The 24,037-nt window shown below is 36.8% G+C and overlaps 1 protein-coding gene across 1 annotated transcript in view; it reads right to left on the bottom strand.

The window, feature by feature from the left end:
• The window catches only part of LOC143244694 (ATP-binding cassette sub-family F member 1), a 98,817-nt gene that overhangs the window by 40,754 nt on the left and 34,026 nt on the right, over positions 1-24,037 (bottom strand). The window contains exon 8 of the mRNA XM_076489809.1: positions 22,974-23,057. Within this exon, the coding sequence (XP_076345924.1) occupies positions 22,974-23,057 (84 nt within the window). The remainder of the gene's footprint in view (positions 1-22,973; positions 23,058-24,037) is intronic.

Below are 24,037 nucleotides of genomic sequence, written 5' to 3'. Positions count from 1 at the left end.
TGAGACTGCTCCCTTTTTAAGTAACACTCAACTCTCTGTTGGTGACATTGAAATTAACTCAGTGGTTTGTCTCAAGTGGAAGTCTTGAGTTCATATGACAGTTGAGTGGGAATATTTTTATAACTCATCATGTATAGAAAGATATTACAATATTAGGAAAACTAGAAAAGCACGATAGTTTGTATTAGAGGCTTGAATTGTTTATAAACACTTCCTTTGAAAGACTGGGTGGCAAGGTGTTTGTGTGTCACATGGCACTCTCAATTTTTAATACCAGTCAATAAGAGATTTTATGACAATCTTTTTATAATCTTTTGTATATATTTATTATTATATTTACAACAATTCCTTTGAATATTTGGAAAGAAATATGTATACAATTTTATATTACAGTAACTGTGTGTCAAAGAGAATGTAAATAGTTTTTTTGACCAAACAGATTGCAATACATTATTATTGATATTCTTTACTTTAGATATCAAATTATTAAAATGTAGTTAAAAACTTATAAGCATTTTTGATGAAAAGTTATATGGTTGTGAATTTACCATTTACCATAAACTTTGTTGCCTCTGCCAACACATTTAATAAATGGTAGGTTCATACATTTAACATTGCAGGAATATTTCTTTGAAAGCCAGTTTTTTGTATGGTTCATATAACAAGGTTTTATCAAGAAAACTCAAGATAAATTATACACAATTCAAAATTTTCATACAGGATATCCTGCAGGATATAACAAAAAATACACAAAAAAGTTTTCATGAAATAACAGAAAAGGGATAGCCATTGTTTACACGTATTGTTATCACAAAAATAATTTTTAGAAAATATGTTCATAAGACATTTATTTAGAAATATTGATCAGCATTCACTGTCATATAACAGGCAGTCAGCCACTGACATAACAAAACACCATTCATTGCATGTGTCAAAAAACTTAAATATCTTTTCAACTTAACCCCATTATGATGGGTATCCTTTACTGTGTGTGTCATGAGGCTTTAATGTATATTAATCTACTTTTGATTATGTTATATCAACCAGTATAGCAAAAAATTTTAACTAATAATCCTTATTTTAATCATACAAGTTTTAAATACTTAATTTTATAAGGCAATATTTAAAAAAAGTCCTAAACTTCCTTTAGTGTAACAAACAATAGTTTTGCCAGACATCTCCTTTTCTCTATTTTATCCAATAAGTATGAAATTAAATGTAAATTATTCACTATAAAATTTTCATTACTCAGCCAAACCATAATATATATAGCCTGCAATTTTGTTTGGTTAGAGAGCTATCAAATCGGTACCCACTTGTCACACCTCTTTCAAGATTTATTAATAACTCTCTCTTATCTTTGATTCTGAAAAATGCCTCTTCATAAAGGATGCCATATTTAATCCTTAAACAGTGAGAATGTTGTAGGTAGCAGCATCAATTGATGATAGCTGCCATTTAAGGGTTAACTACATCCTTCCAGTTAATAACTATGGATATGTTGGGTCCTCTACTAACATCTTATGTAGAAAATATGTATTAATAGTTGCAGACCACTTAGCTCAATATCCAAAAGTCACGTGTTTACCAGATCAGAAAGCTCAGACAATACCTAAAGCATTTACAAATCTAATAATTACCAGGCATGAAGGAATTGCACTTAATGAAAGAAATTTGGCTAATCTTGGGAGTGACCAAAATTAAAACCACAGCTTATCGCCCTTCTGTCAACAATTTGATAGAAAAAATGAAACATTGTTAGATTTGATTGAACAATATTGTGAAAAAAGATCAAAAACTGGTGATAAGCAGATAACTATTATTACTGACCTATAGAGGTTCTGAAACTAAATTTGTACATGAAAGCTCCTTTTTCCTTTTGGAAGGCAGATGTACTTTTACCAATGCAGGAAATATTAACACTACAGAAAGTGAACATTATGTAGCTGAGACAATAAAAAAATGCAGTCAGCTTTTGAAATATCACAAGAGTAATTAAGAAAAGCAACAGAGCAAAGGGAAAACAAACTGAAAAAAAAAAGCTCAGACAGATAATATAAACATAGGAGATAATGATTTGTTGTATATCCCTAGTGTTAAAAAAAGGAAATACTAAGAAACTAGCTAAGTTATGGAAAGGACTGTTTAGGGTAATGAAACCAACAAGCCGAGTTAATTGTGAAATTCAGGAAGTATATGGCAGTAATAAACAATTTGTACATGTAAACAGACTAAAGAAAGTTAGGGAATGGCAACCATTTCCTTATGACAAAAGGAAACAAAAGACAGAAAATACTGAATTGAATAAACTAAAAGAAGTCAGAATTAAAAATACCACTTGTGGATACAAATACTCCTGAAGAAGAACCCATAATAATGCAGAAGTAATCACTGTATCTGAAGTAACATCAGAACAACTAGCTGTTCCACCAGTTAAATCAGTGACACATGATTATCACTTACAGTCACAAGGTCTATCAGACTGAACAACAAGAATTCAAAGAATATGATTTTATTCAGAAGTATTACAACACACCTCAAAGAGTCACATAAAAGCAGTGAATGTCAATTAGGAACCTCTGTTTCATTTGTTAAGGGCTTCCAATTCTTCTGTAATGATGTCTAACTATTTAGGAACTTGTATAGTAAATTAAGCAAGAGTATATTTAGTTTTATCAATTTTGTATGGTAATCAAGTTGCTGTGAGTTTGAGTTATGGTACACTATAAATAAGCTAACTCAATTCTGACACTGAACAACCAAATTCCTAGGGTTGATTGGTTGGTTTGGTGTTTTATGGCACAAAGCAGCTAGGCTATCTGCAACAAACATCTGGTAAAAAGTTAAAATTAAAGTAAAATTATTAAAATTCATAAAAGGAAATTAAGGTAAACCAAGGCAAAGTTTAATTTCTGAATTAAAAACATAAATAGCATTAAATCAAATTTTTACATCTAGTCTACAACAGTAAAAGAAAAACTCCAGTAACACAAGTTTTAAACACTTTCTGCAGCATAACTGTAATTATCATAACTTGCCAGGAAGACTAACAGATATGTTCAATAACCACCTCTAGTCACCTGAAGTTGGCCTTTCCAGTCCTGGTTTTGAGTTATTTGACATTATGGCCAATTACAGAAAGTAAATTAATAGAAGTTTTAAAAAACTTGAAGCAAAATTTTAATTATTATAACTCACCAGGATGGCTAATGAGTAGTTCGAACAGTAGCATTAGTCACCTGAAGTTGGCCTTTCCAGTCCTGGTTTCAAGTTATTTAATGTTACGGTCATTTTCTAATTTCAAATCCAACTAGATGGACTTTGATACTTAAAAGGGAATAACATTAAAAATAGTCTAATGTACAAATTACAAAACTTAAATACCATTAAAAATGTTAATGGCCTTTAAAAAACTAAAGACATTTCTAAGGTGGACAATGTCACCATCGCCAATAACACGGTCTAACGTAATGGATAAACCTTGGGACTGAACGTGTTTAAAATGGTGTTGTCCTTGGGAGTTGTAACGATGGCAAGAAAGTAAAATGTGGCTTATTGTGACCTAAGTGTTACACAGACAACACATTGGTGCATCAATCTCAAATAAAAGAAAACGACGAGTTAAAAAAAACTTTGACCAATGTGTGGTCTAGTTAGAACAACTTTCTCAATAGAGGATTTTCATTGGAAAAGCTTGTTTTCACATTGCTTACTCCAAGTTGACTGTGAACTGCATGGAGCCGAGCCTTGAATACAGGACCACAGTCCATGTATGGAACAGGCACAGTAGTGATAGTGCCAGAGCAAACAGATTAAGCTGCAATGTCAGCCACCTCGTTCTTGTGGATATCAACATGGCCTGGTATCCAAAAAAACTGGATAGAAGAAGATGTTAAAGAGAAATGGGCCAGTCGGTTTTGAACATCAGCAAGAACAGGGTGTGAACTAATGTGAAGCAATTACAGGGCCAGTAGAGAACTAAATGAGTCAGCATAAATAGTCCAGTATAAATACTGCTTAGCTTCTATGTAATCCAGGGCAACAGAAGTGGCATACAGTTCAGCAGTGAACACAGAAGCTGCAAAGGGGATTCTGCACACAACCACTGAATCATAACAAACCATGACAGAGCCCACACAGAGTCCCCTGATTTTGAACCATCTGTATAAATAATACAGCAATGTTATAGAAGGACAGACCCAATTCATCTAACTGCACCTTGATACAAAGGCCAAAAGGAGCAATAGTAGATTGTATGTTCTGAAAAAGCATGGCCCACCTAGGATGGAAAACACAGCCTCAGGTGGGATGCTTTCATAAGGAACATATTTTCAAAGCATATAACAAAGACAGCTGCAAATGGCAGAGGTGCAAAGAAAGTTCATGAGACTGTGTGTAAGCTTTGAACTGAGGACTTGCAGAAAGTCCTGGTGCAGAGCCAAAGTCCCAGATGATGAACAGAATCCGGCAAAGCCATAGACATGGGGTCCATAGCATAGGTTTGATCAAATAAGAGCATGATATATTTTTAGCATAGAACATCAATCCACTCCCCAAGTGGGAAAAAGAGGAAATGGAGGATGTTCAGTGCTCTTGTACATTTGACCCTTAGTTGCTTGATGTGTGGTATAAAGGTCAAAGATAAGCCCCAAGAACTTTGTTTTAGGGACCCCAGGAAGCATAACTTCACCAATACGTAGTTCAGAGCAAAAGTGCATGCAAATGGTTTTAGAGAGAAGTTAAGGCCATTTGCTGTGATGCGCTTCAGTAAACAATTGAGGGCAGTCTGTAGCTGCTGCTTAATATACCTTATGTTCGATGACTGACATGAGATGTGAAAGTCATCATCCAATAGATCGTTTGCAACAGTAACAGGGAGTTTTTCAATGATGGCATTAATCGTTATACTGAAAAGTGTGACACTCAAAATACAGCCCTGAAAGACTCCAAGTTCCTGTAGAAAAGAATGGGAAAGTGTCAAACTTATACAAATTTGGAATTGCCTGTACATTAATAAAATTTTAATAAAAATGGGAAAATGGTCACATAACCCATATATATGGAGGTCTCGCAACGTCATACCTCCATGTTGTATCATAAGCCTCCTCAATGTCAAAGAATATTGACACAAGATGTTGTCGTTTGAGAAAGGCTTCTCTGATTGACATTTCAATTCGAATCAGGTGGTCCACAGTGGAGTGCTGTCATTGGAACCAATGCTGGGTGGGCAAGAGGAGATTGTTTGATTCAAGAAACCAAACAAGATGAGCATTAAACATCCTCCCTAAAGTCTTACAGAAACAGTTCATCAAAACAATTAGACAGTAGTTTGAAGGAATCTTTGGATCCTTCCCAGGCTTAGAGAAAGGCAGAACAACAGCCTGACACTAAGCACCAGGAAAAATATTCTCCTGCTAGACCCAGTTAAAAGCAATCAGAAGAAAAGCAAGAGAAGCAGGAGATAGATGGCACAACATTTCGTAGTGTACATCATCAGGCCAAACCGATGTACTGCCAGACTGATGAAGGGTCAGTTTGAGTTCAACCAGTGTAAAGGGATGATTATAGTAATAGAGACAATCAGCTTGAAAGGAAAGAGGTGATCTCTCTTCCCAAGTCTTAATGGCTAACAAAGTGGAGGCAGAAGTGCTAGACACCCGGCAAAAGCTTTCACCTAGAGTATCGGCAATGCTATGGGTATCAGCTACTTCATGACCATCAGAGAGCAAGATCGAGAGGGGGACAGAATTATATTACCCACTGACCTTTTGAATCTTGTCCCATATGACTTTGAAACTGGTGGTAGAAAATATACTGGTTGTAAACTTAATCTAAGAGTCCTTCTGGCTTTGATGTCTTACCCATTGAGCATATGCACGAGCCTGCTGGAAAAGTATCCCAGGCCCATTTTTCAGCCTTCCATCCCATGTGGCAGGCAGGATTCCACCACAGATGAGGATAATGTGGGAAACATGTCTAGGTTTTAGGAATACATTGAGCAGCTGCCTATATAATACAGTCAGTTACCACTGCCACACAGTCGTCTATTGATGGCTTATAGACAATGGCAGAATCAAGTTCTGTAACAGCAGTGAAAGAGGGCCAGTTTGCTTAATCCAGCTCCCACTGGGGCATGCAGGTCAGGTGGCACTGACCATGGTCAGTCTCTCTCAAAAGTAGAGGAAAATGATCATTGCCTCTTGGGTTATTGTCAACCCTCCATGAAAAGTGGGAGAATAGTTAAGAAGAGTATAGTGAGAGATCAATTGCAGTAAAGGACTGACTAGGTACATGAAAATAAGTTTAAGAACCACTACTGAAAAGAGAAAGGTTATGGTCAGAGAACATATGCTCCACAAAGCAACCCCTCCTATCAATACTAGCACTACCCCAGAGGGGATGATGCCCATTAAAGTCCCCCAGGATTAGAGAGGGAGATGGAAACTGTTCAATAAAAGCATCAAGGTATGATTGATCATAGGTCTCTCCAGACAGCAGGTAGAGAGAACAAACAGTGAGGGTACAACCAAAGGAAACACGGATGGCAGTGGCCTCCAAGGGTGTGTCGAGTGGCAAACACAGGGTGGGCAATGCTAATGAGCCAACAGTGCCACTCCTCATCCATCACACAGCCTGTCATTTCTGTACAAAGAAAACTGCCAAAAGGTGACTTTATCAGCAGGTTTCAGAAATGTTTCCTGTAAGGAAAAACATACAGAATGGTAGGAAGCAATCAGTGCTTTTATGTCATCCAGATTAGAATGTAAACCTCAACAGTTCCATTGTATTAAGGTGGCTATTTTTATTTATGTGCAGGCAAATTGGGCTAAGAGCCCTTCTGTTTATGACCACATCTTTCTCTTTATTGTCTTTATTCAAGGAAGGTCTATCAACCTGGGTCGATTGGGCTGGTCTTTGTTGTTGGAAGAGGATTCCAGTGACTGAGGACATGAACAAATGATCGTTTTGCATCTTAGGGTGGGAGAAGAAGATGTAGCTGAGGAAATGCCCGTACCCAAAACCAAAAGAAGTGGATCTTGGAATTTGCTGGAATGTATGTTAGGAACAAAGATGGATATTGAAGTTGATTCATCAACTTTTTTAACAATGGAGGTAAAAAAACTTTTCATTTGGTTTGAGAACATTCTTGGAGGCACAGTGTAGTAGTGGAATGAAGTGCAGCAGCATATGTTTGAGATGAAGTGATGGAGAGCAACTTTTGTAAGTAACGTTTTGAATAGTTTTGAAATGCTGCACCTATTTTTGTTTTAACCATTTAGGGCAAGAATGAAAAGTAGGATGGGTGACAGCCATTGCAACTAATGCAATGAGGGTCTGTTTCACACTCACAGGCATTATGGTTCTTGCCACTGCAATGAGCACATGTCAAGGAACCACAACATGACATTTTTGAGTGACAAAACCTCTGACACTGGAAACATCTGAGAGTGTTTGGAACATATGTCTGTACCTTGCAATTAAGATAACCTGCCTTGATGGTGGCAGGTGGACGCAGTGACTTAAATGTCAGAATGAGGACATTGGTTGGCATCATAATTCCATCTTGGGTGAAAAAGCCAGCAAGAATTTCTGACTTGGGGATGTTCTTCAAATCCCTCTCAACAATATCTCCTCATGACAAACTTAACATAGCATGAGGCATAACCTCAATAGGTATATCCCCAATCACCTTTGAATGCAAGAGGAGTTGAGATGCAGATCTTTCCACCAATATGTCACCAGAGCAAAGCTTCTTTACTGACTTTGGAGAGCCAGCAAGTCCCACTAGTCTCTTCTGAATGAAAAAGGGAAACATCTGCCATAAAGGTTTGTCTGAAAGAGAATGTAGTATAAAAAAATGAGGTACAAAAGATGTTACAGATGTTGAAGATTGCTACTCAGAATCTTCAATATGTGGTCGTTTACCAGTGGACTGTTTTTCCACTATTTTAAATAAGTTTTTATTTAGAGGATTCATGATAAAAAAGATATTTCAGTGCCCACTGACCCCACCCACCATGGAGCCCTACGAGGGAATGTACTACAATGTCAAACAAGGACACTGTAGCAACACCAGGGTTTCGTGAGCACTATAAACAAACACCAGCATCAGACACAATGTCCACAACACCCATTGAAAACTTCCAACACTGGTACTTGGTTGACCCTAGCCCAAGTGGACCAGCCGATTGACCCAAGGGGGGCCACCCAAAGGCTGTCCATCTACAGGAATTCAAGGCCAATGTGTGTGTTAGGGTTGGACCCCTCAACCACCAGGATCCTTTCCTCCCCTTCACGGGTCACTACGCACAGTATTATTAAGTGTCAGAATAGTTGTAGAGCATGACTATCATGTGGAAATCTTGTTGCAATCCCAGTCAAGTCAGAATATTTGCTAATTTTTTTAAATGCTTGTTTGGGTATTTATAGAAAGCTATTTAGATATTCTGAAAAATTTGAACAATTATAGGTTATATCAGGAATCATATCACATTAAGCATATAGACCAGTGTTGGTCTATGTTAAACACAACTTAAATACATATTCAACCTAACACATAACACCACAATATATTATTGACACTGTTCAACTGAAGCAAAAACTTTATAAGCATTTTTTATGAAAAGTTGTATCTTTGGACATTTGCCTATCGCCCTGAAATTGTTTGCTTTTGCTATCACAATTAATAAACCATATATTCATGTACTTGATACTGTGGAAATATTTTTTTTTTTTCCTACATGGCCAAATTGATAAGGGTTTATCAAGATGCAGATGTGAACACAAGACAAAATTTTAATCAACCAAAGAGTCTGTCTGTCTGTTTGAAGTTAAGCACAAAGCTATACAATAGGCTAGCTGTTGTCTACCCACAACAGGTAACATAATCTGGTTCCCAGCATTGTGAGTTCACATACATACCAGAGTGGTAAGGAGGAGACAATCAAGGAATAGTTGCAGGAGGCATTTAAATATACAGAAAACATGTTATTATGAAATACAGGAAAAAGAATCACATTTTCAAAAGAAAAATAAATCATAATTTATCATTGTATGACAGGCATTCAGATGGCATATATTATAATTATGTTTTAAGTTTTTAGCTTCAATTTTTTTCTAATACTTGAATGGATAAATTCGATCTTCCTAAAATGATTTTGTCACTCTCCCTTTGATTAATGTTTCATACCACTTCTATTTTAAGTGTTTTCTTTGACTCCTGAGCATTCAAAACTGAGTCTTAAGTTTTGAAAAAAACTTGTAACCTATTATATTGAACGTAGAATATTTTTTACAATAAATGGCTGCTTGTTATTAATAAACCAGTTTATCATTAAATAAAAAAAGATTATAAGAGCATACACAAACATTTGAAACGAAATGTCTTTACAAGTCCTAGAAAGGCTCTAAAAACTGGAAAAAAATCACCAAAAGAGATAGAAATTAGAAAGGATTTTCAGCTTTCAATGCACTTGAAAACTTGCATTATGATTTATGTTTACATGCAGTATTGGGACAAGTTTTCATATGATTATCATGTTGTATTGCATATGCACTAGAGCACAAATTAGACTACCATTCACTTTCCTGTGCAAAAGGTGTTCAGGATGAGATATATAGGAATAATACTAATCTAAAAACCTTTATTTATTTAAATATCTTCTCCTTCCAAATAATGTACATGGATTAAATTTATTCAAAAGTTAGAAATAAGAATCTCAAAACTAGTAAAAGTCACATTTCTAGTAACTGAAGCACGTAGCATTCAGAGTTAATGATGTTGCTAATATACTGTTGTCCAACACCAAACACCAATCCATACATTTAGAGTTCTCCTATAAAGGTAGGGTATTAACTTTTTTTTGTTTTTCAGTTTTTAGTTTCTTTTATGAAATACAATTTTCTGTAATTTGCCACTTAATCAGAAACATTGCTACTGCTCTTTCCAAAGTACAAAATATGGCTCTAAAATGCCAAGTTTCTGGAAAAGTAAGACATAGAATAGCTCTGTTTAAAGGATACAGTCAGTTTCAGCTTTTTACAAAAACAAATGTATCACACTCTTGATTTCAAAAATATAATGAAAAGATACAATCAAAGTAATATCTGTGATGAGAAAAAAAAGCCAAGGAAAAAACATGTTTTTAGGCTAACTTCACTTAGACAAATATAAATCTAGTAAATGCCTTATCACAGAATTTCCAAAAAAACACTAACTCTTTCACAGTATGACAATAACAACTCAAAAGAGTACTGCTACAAGAAAATCTTTGTTCTAGAAAGACAGCAAAAAGAAGACACTTAAATTTATATATAAAACAAATTGAACAAAATAAATGTGGAGAAGGATACTTCATTCTGAAAAATCAGTTTTGAATTTTTGAAACCAACAGACGCCAGTATATTCATTGTAGATATGGTAACAAGTTAAAAGAAAATATATGGGCTGTCTGTGATCACTTCTGTACTACTAGAAACCCAAATTTTGCCTAATATAAAGCAAGTATTTATTCACTTAGCTGTTCCTTCTGAAAGTTGTTTAGTAATAAATTTAATTTTCCAGTAAGATAATGATCCCAAATGCACAGAAAATACAGCAAAAAAACTACAGTATGCTAGGTTTGGAGCCTGTAGATGCAGGAGAAAGAGATAAAGTCACAAGATGCTCAGAATTAAATTTCCACTTAGTATCTATCAAAAATGTTTTGCTTTCAGGTATTACAAGTTTTTGAAATATCAACACTAAAAAAAATGTAATATGTTTAGATTTTAAAATATATAGTGATGACTAAGTGGTCTCTAATTTATGTGCACTATTGTACATATACATTTTAATGTAGTTCATGTATTGTTTTTAGATTATGATATTTCCTAAAAGCCTCGAAAATAAATCATGCTAGCAACATAAAAATTAAAATCCCATGCAAATATCATCAGAAATACAGAACAGATAGATGAAAGGAAAATAGGTGTGAAAGTGCTGTTTCCTTCACATGCTGCCAAAGATCTGGGGAAAACTATGATCAAGATAAAGAAAGATATATAATGGAACTGTTGGTTAGGAAGGTGAAAAGATAGGAAGTAAAACTCAGCAATAAAATATGCACAATTTGCAGGCAGAATAAGAAAGAATAAAAGTTACTTGTGTAAAGTCCAGATTGCTTCATAAGAGACTGGGTGAAACCCATGCATGAAACCAGAGTGTGTCTATGGAGGAATGAAAGGAGGAGAAAACAGGTTATCTAAGAAGAGATTAGGAAAGAAGTAGTATGGGAAAAAATGACTGAAGGAAATTCAAAAGTGAAAATTACAGAAGTACACAAAAGAAAAAAGTGATGAAAAAGACTTAAGATGGAGCGGTTTGAATTGAAAAAGAAGGATGGGAGTATAAGCATACAAAACAATTGGCTAATCCCAATGATTGTACACCCATAACCAAAAGATGAGGAAATAAAATCCAGAAGAGGGGAAAGTTTGATACTGAGCTGGGTGGTAAAGACATCTGAAAGGTGACACATAGCTAGGAGAATATCCACTTGAACACTTGAGTAGCAAGAAAATACTTCATAAGAAAAAGCTTGTTGTGACAAGAAAGCCAATCTGTCACAAGATTCAGAGCACCCAGGATGTAACAAGCAATAAGAAAGACTTCCTGAGAATGATCTCCGAAGGGAAGATCCAGTATTTAAAAATAAATACAATGACACCGGGTGCCACCTTCATGACTGCTGTAACAGACAACTGTCAAGTTATCAGAATGAATCATGACAAAATGTCCACATCCTACTACAGGCAGGAAATTATCCAATGCAAATGTACACCAAGTAACTTCATAAAGATTGATATGTGGTAGAGATTCAACTTCTCACCAATGACTAGTTATTTCCTCAAAATCCTGCAAACAGAACATCTGTAGAAAGATGAAGGTCAAGACGAGGAGGAGGAAAAGGAACAAATTGATTGGTGAAAAGGATTTTTCCCCTTCCACGCACAAAGAGTGAGTTTCAAAACATATGGGTGGAGAATATCTGATCAAAGTTGTCACAGCAGACTTCCAATGTGGATGAGGTAGAGGTTGACATTCCTGCAAATACTGAAGTGGCAACCACTCTCAAAAAAGCCAATGGTGTAACAATGAGTGTAACAGGGAGAACAAACCACAGTCAGAAGCAGGTGAAATAGCCAAATCAAGAGAAAGATATACACATGTAAACCTGTTCAATCCTGACTGAACACACTTTCTTTCAATGGTTGAGGATGAGGTATTGAAGACAAAAACAACTGCAGTTGAAAATTCCAGTGAGTTGCAAAACCATCAATTGTTGAAGACCTGAACTGAGGACAAATCCACTAACAAACCTGTTCATGTAACATCCATTCTGTTGGAAGAATTCAGTCAGGTTGAGACAAATGATCTCCAATTAAATTCATCACTCTTGGAACATGATACACTAAAAGACTGATATGACAGGAACAAGTCCAACAGAGAAGATCCAAAATACAAAAACAAAGGTTTCAAGACTGTGTGCTTCCTCGATAAAAAATCTAAGATACAACCATGGAATAGTCAGAATGCATCATGACAATTTTTCCCCCAAAAGAAGTAGACCTTGAACCATTCCCCAATATACTGCAAGAAGATTAAGAATGTGGATAATGAGGGAAGACTCTTCTGTCCAAGTATCCTGAAATTCCTGGCCTTGAAAATAAGCTCCAAATCCCTGAAGTAATGCATCTTTGAGCAGATGAATCTTGGAATGAGGTGGTGTAATGGGTGCCCCAATAGTAGTGTTGCTCAAATCCAACCACCATTCATGATCAACAATGTTGTTCCTGAGTAATAGAACAGGACGATCCCAGTGATAAAAATGCATGATCTTTTGAAGATACTTTGTGTGGTCTATCCCAAAGAAATAAGAAGTTCTGGAGATGCTTACATCACCAAAAGAGAAAAAAACTTCCATGCATCGGGAAAAGGAGACTGAAGTAAAAGCCTGATGGCTCTTTCCACAGCTTGAGGTCTGAGAAGGGTTTGGTTGAACACAACTTAAGTTGGTTGGGTGGTTGGTTGATTTAGTGTTTTATGGCACAAAGTGATAGGCTATCTGTGCCAAACGTCCGATAAAAAGATAAAAATAAAGTTAATGTAGTAAAATTCATAAAAGGAAATGAAGGTAAAACGAAACAGCATTTAAAAACATAAATTGCATGAAACCAATGTTAACATTCAGTCTACAATGTTAAGAGAGAAACTACAGTAAAAGAAGTTGTAAAGAACTTTCTCTAGCAAATTGGTAATGATCATAAATTGCCAAAAAGACTAACAGGTAAGTACAAGAACCACCATCAGTCACCTGAGGTTGGCCTTTCCAGTCCTGGTTCTGGGTTATGTGTCATTATGGCCATTTTCAAAAAATAAAGTAATAAAAGTTTTAAAAGACATGCAGTAAAATTGTAATAATAACTCTCCAGGATGACTAAAGGGTACTTCAAACAGATAGTTCAAACAGCAGCATTAGTCATTGGCCTTTCCAGTCCAGGTATCGAGTTATTTAATGTTACAGCCACTTTCTGCTTTTCAAATCGAATTAGAGAGATTGTGATTCTTAAAAGGAAACCACATTAAAAAACATTTAATGTATAAATTTAAAACACTTAAATGACACTAAAAAGATTAATGGCCTTTAAAAACTAAAAACTTTATCAAGGTGGACAGTGTCACCATCACCAATAACATTGTCTTATGTTACGGACAAACCTTGAACCGAACAGTGTCAAAATGGTGCTGTCATTCAGAGTCCTAACGATGGCAAAAAAGTAAAATGCAGCTTATAGTGATTTCAGTGTTACATAGATTACACACTGGTGCATCAGTTTTAGATAAAAGAAAATGACGAGTTAAAAAACTGTGGCCAATGCATAGTCAACTTCCTACTTCCGATCCTTACGGAAGCAAGACGGCCAAAGTCCAATATAGGGTTTTATTTGGAAAATCTTGTTTTCGAATTGCTCGCCACAAGTAGACTGCCAGCTGGCATGAAGTTGAGCCTTGAATACAGGACCTTAGTATGGAATAAGCACAGTGGTGATAGTGCCAGAGCAAATAGATTTAGCTGGCGTGTCTGCAAGCTCGTCCCTGCAAATACCAACGTGGCCTAGTATCCAAAAAAACAAGTAGATGTTAATGAGAAATGGGCCAGTCCGTTTTGAATATCAGCGAGAACAGGGTGTGGATCAACGTGAAGTGATTCCAGGGCCAGTAGAGAACTAAGCAAGTCAGTATAAATAGTGCAGTTGGAGTACTGCTTAGCTTCAATATGATCCAGGGCAAGAGAAATGGCGTACAGTTCAGCAGTGAACACAGAAGCTGTAGAGGGGATTCTGTGTGCAACCACTGAACTGCAACAAAACATGGAAGAGCCCACACAATCACTTGATATTGAACCATCTGTATAAGGAATGGAAGGATGGTTCAAAAGATGTTCAACAAACAGCAGAAAGTATTTCCAATCAAAAGTGTCTGCCTTTCTCAGATGACTTAAAGGTAGGTCACATTTTGGGACTGTGAGAGGCCATGTTGGAATGGGCTGACCAGTGGATACTGCAATGTTGGACGCGAAGGCCAAAAGGAACAATGGCAGATCATCTGTTCTGAAAAAGTATGGCCCACCGAGGAACGTAAACACAACCCCAGGTGGGATGCTTTGGTAAGGAACGAAGTTTCGAAGAATATAGTAAAGACAGTTGCAAACAGCAAAGGTGCAAAGAAGGTTTATGAGATTCTATGTATAAGCTCTGAACTGGTGAGGTGCGGAAAGCCTCAGTGCAGAGTCGAAGTCCTTGATGATGAATGGGGTCCAGCAGCTTTAAGGCCGAGGTTCTGGCAGAGCCATAGACCAGTGAACCACACTTGAGTTCCAATCAAATAAGAGCATGATATATCTTTATCATAGAACATCGATCCACTCCCAAACTGGTGGTAGAGAGAACACAGAAGATGATCAGTGCTCTTGTGCATTTGACCCGTAGATGCTTAATGTGTGGTATAAAGGTCAGCTTACGGTGAAAGATAAGCCCCAAGAACGTATTCTCAGGGACCACAGGCAGCACAACTTCACTGATATGGAGTTCAGGATCAGAGTGAATACCCCATTGGCAGCCAAAGTGCATGCAAATGGTTTTAGAGAGAGAGAGAAGTTAAAGCCGTTTGCTGTGGTCCACTTCAGTACACGATTGAGGGCAATTTGTAGTTGCCGCTCAATATATCTCATGTTCAATAACTGACATAAGATGTTAAAGTCGTCGACATAGAGCCCATTTGCAACAGTGAGAGGGAGTTGTTCAGTGATGGCATTAATCCTTATACTGAAAAGTGTGACCTTCAAAACATAGCCCTGAGGGACTCCAAGTTCCTGTAGAAAAGTGTCGAACTGACAAAAACTTGGAATTTCCTGTTTGTTAACAATTTTTAATAAAAATGGGTAAATGGCCACATAACCCATATACATTGAGGTCTCGCAAAATGCCATACCTCCATGTTGTGTCATAAGCCTTCTCAATGTATTGATGTTTCATGTTAAATCAGGTGGTCCATGGTGGAGTGCTGTCATCGGAACCCACACTTGGCGGGCAAGAGGAGGTTGTTTGATTCGAGAAACCAAACAAGACAAGCATTAACCATCCTCTCAAAGGTCTTACAGAGAAAGCTCGTCAAAGCAATTGGATGGTAGTTTGAAAGAATCTTGGGATCTTTCACAAGCTTAGAGAAAGGTAAGATAATAGCCTGGTGCCAGGCATCAGGAAAAACATTCTCCTGCCAGATCCAGTTAAAAACAATAAGAATAATATCAAGAGAAGCAGGAGATAGATGGTGTAGCATGTCATAGTGTACATCATCTGGTCCAACAGGTGTACTGCCAAACTGATAAAGGGCCAGTTTCAGTTCCACCAGTGTAAAGGAACGATTATAGTCATAGAGACAGTCAGTTCGAAAGGAAAGAGGTGAACGCTCTGCCCAAGTCTTGATGGCCAAGAAGGTGGAGAAACAAGCAGAAGTACTAGATACCTGGCAAAAGATTTCACCTAGAGTATCGGCGATGCTCCTGATATCAGCTACTTCTTGGCCATCAGAGGGTAAGATCAAGAGGGGGACAGAAATATGGGACACTGTCCCATATGACTTTGGAACTGGTGGTAGAAGATATGCCAGTTGTGAACTTAATCCAAGATTCCTTCTGGCTTTGACGTCTTACCCACCTATCATGTGCATAGGCCACCTGGGAAGCAATGCAATTTCAAAGTGTGGGATATCTACGGAAAGTATCCAAGGCCCGTTTTTTAGCCTTCTGTGCCACGTGGCAGGCAGGATTCCACCACAGACAAAAATATAGTAGAAAACATCTTGAGCTTTTAGGAAGATATAGAGCAGCTGCTTGTATAATACAGTCACTTACTGCTGTCACAGATTCGTCTATTGATGGTTGACAGATGATGGTAGGATCAAATTCTGTGAGAGCAGTGAAAGTGGACCAGTCTGCCTGATCCAGCTTCCACCTGGGCACATGGGTTGGGTGGCAATGACCATGGCCAGTCTCTCTCAAAAGTATAGAAAAATGATCACTGCCTTGTGAATTATTGTCAACCCTCCATCAAAAATGGAAAAAATAATGAAGGGGAGCAAATTGAGAGATCAATAGCAGTAAAGGACTGATTAGGTGCGTGAAAAAAAGTGGAAGAACCAGTACTGAAAAGAGAAAGGTTGTGATCAGAGAGCATATGCTCTACAGAAAGAACCCTTCTATCAATAACAGCACTTCCCCAGAGGGGATGATGTCCATTAAAGTCCCCCAGGATTATAAAAGGTGACGCCAACTGTTCAATGAGAGCATCAAGATCTGATTGATCATATGTCTCTCCAGGTGACAGGTAGAGAGAACAAACAGTGATGGTATGACCCAAGGAAACACAGATGGCTACAGCCTCCAAGGTTGTGTTGAGTGACAAAGACAGGGTGGGTACATGCTGATCAACCAACAGTGCCACCCCCCATGTACTTGTCCATCACACAGTCTGTCATTTCTGTACAGAGAAAACTGTTGAAAGGTGACTGTATCGGCAGGTTTCAAAAATGTTTCCTGTAAGGAAAAACATACAGGATGGTAGGAAGCAATCAGCATTTTGATGTCCTTCAGATTAGAACGCAAACCTTGACAGTTCCATTGTATCAAGGTGGCCATTTTTATTTATGTGCAGGCAAATTGGCTGAAGAACCCTTCTGTTTATGACCACATCTTTTTTCGTTACTGTCCTCATTCAGGGAGGTCTATCGACCTCCATGGATCCTGCACTAGGTTGATTGGGCAGGCCTTTGTTGTTGGAAGGGGATTCCAGTGACTAAGGACATGAACGAATGATTGTTTTGCATCTTGGGGTGGGAGAAAAAGGTGTATCTGAAAAAATTCCTGTACCTGGAACCAAAGGATGTGAATCTTGGGGTTTGTTGGAATGTATGGGAGGAACAGAGATGGGTGTAGAAGTTGATTCATCAACTTTTTTAACCATGGAGGTCAAAAGGCTATTCATTTGTTTTGAGAACAATTCTCTTAAAAGCACAGAGAAATCTGTCTGCACTCCCACTATAGTTGTGGAATGAAGTGCATCAGCTTATGTTCGAGATGAAGTGGTGGACAGCAATTTTCGAGCCTCAGGATAAGTAATGTTATGAGTTGTTTTCAAATGCTGCACCACTATTACCTCCAACCATTGAGAGCAAGAATGAAAGTAGGAAGGGTGAGAACCATTGCAGCTGACATAATGTGGGTCCATTTCACACTCATAGGCATTGTGGTCCTTGTCACCACAACAAGCACATGTCAGGGAACCAAGACATGATGTCTTTGAGTGACCGAACCTCTAACACTGGAAACATCGAAGAGGGTTTGGAATGTACGGCAATACCCTGCAATTTAGATAACCTGCCTTGATGGTGGCAGGTGCACGTGGTGATGTAAATGTCAAAATGAGGATATTTGTCAGCAGTGTAACTCCATCTTTGAAAGTGGAGATGTGCCTCACTGCAGAAACAATTTGAGCTGAGAAACCAGCGAGAACCTCTGACTCGGGGAGGTTCTTCAAATCCTTCTCAACAATAACTCCTCATGATGAATTCAAAGTAGCATGAGGTGTAACCTCAATAGGTATATCCTCAATTGCCTTTGAATTCAAAGGAGTTCACTGTGTTGTGATGTGGATGTTTCAACCAATATGTCTCCAGATCAAAGCTTCTTTACTGACTTTGGAGAGCCAGAAAGTCCCTCCAGTTCCCTCCAATAAAAAAAGGGGGACATTTGCCCTAAAGGTTTCTCTGAAAGAGAATGTGGAATGAGAAAATGAGGTACAACTGGTGGTACAGATGTTGAAGATTGCTGATCAGAGTCTTCAAGACATGGTCGTTTACCCATTGACAGTTTTTTCACTATTTTATTTAAATTTTTATTTGGAGGATCCATAGGAAAAAAGAAAATTTCGGTGCTCACTGACCCCACCCAACATGGAGCCCTACGAGGGGATGAACTACAATGTCAAGCAAGGACATTGCAGCAATGCCAGAGTTTGGTGAGCACTATACCCAAACAACAGCATCAGACACATTATCCACAACACCCATTGAGAACTTCCAACACTGGTACTTGGTTGACTCTAGCCAGAGAGGACCAAAGATTTACCTAATGGGGGCCACCCAAAGGCTACCTGTCTACAGGAATTCAAGGCCAAAGTGGTGTGTTAGGGTTGAGGGGTCCAACCTCTCTCCCTTTCATGGGTCACCATGCATGGCAAACAATGGGTGGATGTTTAGATCCCAGAGGAGGTAACCTGAAAGAACAGAACCTTCCCTGGGAGGTCCCATCACCACGTACAGGAATCCACACCAAGGAGCTTAAGTGAGTATTGAAAAACACACCCAAATAGACAAGGCACTGCATTGGTGACAAAATAAAACTCTTCAATCTGATAAGGAAGCCAACATTGTCATTTATGAAAAGAGAATCTGAGAATACTATTCTGATAATTGATGGGATAGAGCAAGAAAGATTGAGTCATCCATATAATGATGTGTGCACATGCCATAAGTATGCAGATGACAAGAAAAAGCTCAACCAACTATGTAGAGGAGATAAGATGTAAAATCACAAGAAAGAGCCCCGAAATGTAGCACCAGCCCTTTGTGTATAAACTTGAGAAACCTCTGAGAAGATTCTGCTGTGGGAATACAGAGATAATCATCAGTGACATCAAAGTTAGTCATCCATAGCCCTGGTTTAAAGTGCCATTTCAGAGTGTAAGAAAGATTCCATTGTGAAGTGAGTAGGCTCCAAAAATGGAGTGAGTCAAGACAGATTGAGTGTCACAAATAAATGGGAAATTGCAGAAGTTTATTGTTTTTTTGAATTAAGCACAAAGCTACACAATGGGCTATCTGTGCTCTGCCCACCACAGGTATTGAAACACAGTTTATATCATTGTAAGTCTGCAGACGTATCACTGAGCCACTGGGGGACCAAATTGCAGAAGAAATGAATTGACCATCTCCACTGCTTTCTTGACTAGCAACTCTCTTATGGTCTGAAAACAGAGTTCCACTCAACATGGATGTGTTGGAGATAAAAATATAACAGGATGAGTAGAAAATGTCAGAGTACCCATAGATCCCCATTAGAAGAGCTTCAAACATCCAGGAAGTGATGTAATTGTATTCGCACTAGAACTTCCCTGCCCCCAAGGTAGTCACAAATGCAGTTGTCATCTGTCCACCCAAGCCCAAAATCCTCAAGAATATAGATGGACCCTATCACTGGAACCAAAAGATTTGGGGACCAAAGGAGGAAGGGGTTCAGGAAACACTTCAGGCTAATATTTCTTTGTTATGGTGAGAAAGATGGGAAAGTCAAGGATGATAAAAAGAAATATAAATGGGCATTATAAATTTGGGATTTTAACATCACTGGAACTCAAGCAAATAACATGGAATAGAGGAGATTCCCATAATTTCCAGAGGACAGAAGATGATAAATGAACCCTGTGTAGCAAAGCATCTCTACCCACTAAATTCCAAAAACAAACCAGATGGGAATCAAAAATGGAAAAAGACAATATGACTGTTGTAAACATTAGAAAAATTCCAAACTTATCCTCAAACTATTGAAAAGAACACTGATAAGCTTCAGACAAAAGATGAAGATAAAAACTGCAGGACAGTCATGATGATAAGAGAAATATGAGAAAACTTTAACTGATGAAAGAGATCACAGGTCCAATCTAAATTCCCACAGGTCCGAGAGAGAATCCATCCTTTGAGAATCTAAATAGGCCACCTCCTGGTGGTAAGAAGCCATAGTATGCTGATCTGATAAATGTGGGAGTCAAGGCATAGCTATCCCTTCAAGTAATTAAGCAACAAATCTAGCATATCAGGAGTATTAGTAGTCACTTGCTGACTTTTCTGCTAACAAGGATGGAGTTTCTTCTCCATCTAATGCAATAGGAGAGATTATCAAAAGTGAACAGTCTATTAACCAACTGAAGTGAAAAAGGGGCTGTAAGTGGCTGCTTAAAATGATCCTCTGTTGAGCCTGACCCAAAAAAGAAGCCAGAAGAGGTAAGTATAAATTCTCACCAATTATTCCCAGGTCATTTGCCAAAATTGCCTCAAAACCACATGGAGAGACACCCTCAGTTCACATACATGTCTACATCTCACTACAGATCATATCATGAGCAGTATCGATTAAGAACAACCTCCTCCTTGGTTGTTGACAAATATCTGACAGCAAAAGTGGAAGAAAAAAGGTCTGATTGATCTCTATAGCAGAAACATTTAACATGGGAATTCATACCACCCTGTAATTCTTTCTTTTAATTAAATAATGTATAATTATAGATGAAAAAATAATGGTAGAAATGCCAATCACATTCATATTCACAATGCAAATAGTAAATAAGCACAAAACTCCTCTTGAAAGAAACTTGGTCCCAATATGTTGTCGAGAAAAGTGATTATATTATTGGGATGAGGTGCTTATATACAGAGCCTAAAGAGAGGGTGCAGTCGAGCTGGCAAAGAAATCTGCAAATCAGAAATTGTCTAAGGCAGTCATGTAGGGTTATAAAAGAATGGAGCAAGCATTCTCACTGGACAAACAGTGGATGGTATGTTTTAAAATCTAATGTTTTACTGAGAAAAAAAAAACTTTTGGAATGTATTTAGAAGGTTTCAGAAATTACACAAAGAATATTTGAGAGTTCTGAAATAAGAGAAAGTATTTTTAATCTTAAAGATTTTTCACACAGACTATTCAAATCAAATGCTTAATATACTCACAGACAAGTTTAAATTTTAATTTATTTAAAATACTTAACTAAAAAGTATGATTATTTTATATGTGAAAGACTCATAATGTTAACTGAAAAACTATTAAAAATAATAGAAGGTTTTTGTATTAAAATTTTATTAATTTATAGTGATAAGAAAGCTGTCTTTTTTATGACTTCATATTTACCATAGAAAAACTGAAGTTTTCTTCTATTCATTAGAGCTTTTATTCTTTTCTAAAACTTTATTACCAATATCTCAGACCCCTACAATCAATGGTAGGAAAAAAATAATTTCAGCATAATTATTTTGCATGAATCCAAACTTAATCTTAATGTATTGCAAACTGCTTGCAATATAAACCAAGCATGGGGCAAAGGATCTCTGAACAAACAGTACATCACTGGTTCCAAATATTTTGTAATAGAAATATGTCTTGATGATGATGATTAGAATGGCAGAAAACATCTTTCTGCTGTTGAAAATTGCCAACTGAGAGCATTAGTGGAAAGAAATCCACGTCAAACTATTCAAAAAATGGCACAAGAATTGAGTGTTGGCATTTCCACAATTTTGGACCATCTCCAACAAATTGGAAAAGCAAAATAGCTTGACAAATGGGTTCACCTGAACTCAGTGAAAATCAGAAAAATCATCATTTTGAACTGTGCTCTATGCTGATTTTGTACAAAAGAAACGACCCGTTTCTTGATCGAATTGTCACCTGCAATGACAAGTGAATACTTTACGACAACAGAAAGTGATCTGCACAATGGTTCAACCATAGAGAAGCTCTAAAACACTTTCCAAAGCCAAAGTTGCACCAACAAAAGATTGTAATCACTGTATTACAGCCTGCTCAACTGGGGCCAAACATCACTGTAGAGGTTTACTGTCAGGAATTGGAAGAAATGCCAAGAAAGCTCTGCAAAAAAAATATGCCTGCATTAGTCAATTGAAGAAGACTAATCTTGCTTCATGATGACGCTTAGCCATGTTGCTCCAGAAGCTCAGTGAATTGGGCTATGAAACTCTGCCTCATCCTCCTTACTCCCCAGACCTGTCGCCCACTAACTACCACTTTTTCAAGCATTTGGACAACTTTTAACAGGACAAAAGATTCAACAACAGAGCAGCAGAAGAGAAAGGCTTTAAGAAATTTTTTAGTTCTATGACTTCTGAGTTTTATTGTTATGGCATAAGTAGTCTTGTTTCTCACTGGCAAAAGCATGTAAATTCATTAGGTTTCTATATTAATTAATAAAGTTGTTTTCAATTTTTTTATTTCTTATTAAAGTTAAAATTTAAAATCTGTCATTATTTTTCAAACAACACAATATTAAATCTGTAAAGACTTTAAATTAGTACAAAGAAGCCATTTGGTAGGCAAATTGACTAAGTGAACCTTGAGAATTAAATGACCAGGCTTTTCAAAATAAAATAAAGAAATATCACATCAAATTCAAATCAGAACCTATTTATTGTCCAATGATCTCTTTTTTCACTAATATAAATATTAAGAATATAAACAAAATTAGTTAAGGGCTGTAATGCCACTGGCAGACCTATTAATTTTCTGATCACTGTAAAAAGTAAAACTTACTTGTCTAACCAAATAACAGCATTCAGATCTAAATGGTTTGTAGGTTCATCAAGTAGTAGTAGTGTTGGTTCCATAAATAAGGCTCTGTTGAATGAAATACAAGTAAGTAATTTTCAAGTTTATGCTTACTTGAACAAATTTTCTTTTGTATCTGTTCCTAAATTCTTAATCTTATGAAAAAGAGTATAAGCTAAAACATAAGTATTTAAAAAAATACAAACAAACACACAGATTTATTTATGTCAAAATAACAATAGTTCAACACTGATTGCAAATTATGGTTGGAATAACCAGGCTTAGTAATATTAACTAAATTTCACTCATACAGTAAAAAATTCAGACTTCTCAAAATTTCAGATCACAAAAAAGGTATATAGAAAATTTTCTTAATTTCTGAGATGGGTAACTTTAGTTTGCTTTGAAATCTTCATTCAGTTCTCTTACTTGATAAAATTTAGAAGTTACACTTTAGCTGTCAACAGTTTAATCTACACTCACCATAGTGTATTAATTGGGCTTTTTTTATGGCGTAGATAAATAAAGAGTTTTATTTCTATGCTTATATGTGCTAATTTAGAATAAGTAAATTTTTCTTGTGATAATAGTGATAAAAATGTTAAAGACAGAAAAATAAAATTTATTAACTTTTTCATTTAATGTACACCCAGGAACATCTTGAGAACTTTAAACACTTCATAGGTCGGATTAACAACATAGCCTTGTAGCCGTTACAAAGAAATATTCTAATATGTAATGCTCTATTATATAGAATACAACAGTTTGACATAAAAATTAGTTACACTCTTGAAAATATTGAGGTTAAGTACAGCCACCACAAACAACCTCATGAGAAATACTTTCCAACTAATTACGGACCTGTGATGTTTTAGTTTCTGCTGATGTTCTTTTCATTCCTGATAATATTATGTAAATTAAACAGGAGCATCTATCTATGACAAAATATCAAAATAAGAAGTTTAGGTTTAATAAGTATGGTAAGCTAATAAAGGCCCATGACAGTAAACTTACTGAACAGTGTTGAGTTTAATGTATTCAAATGACAC

This window comes from Tachypleus tridentatus, chromosome 2 (assembly GCF_004210375.1).
Source record: "Tachypleus tridentatus isolate NWPU-2018 chromosome 2, ASM421037v1, whole genome shotgun sequence".
NCBI lineage: Eukaryota > Metazoa > Arthropoda > Merostomata > Xiphosura > Limulidae > Tachypleus > Tachypleus tridentatus.
This window is presented reverse-complemented; position numbering and strand designations above follow the sequence as displayed.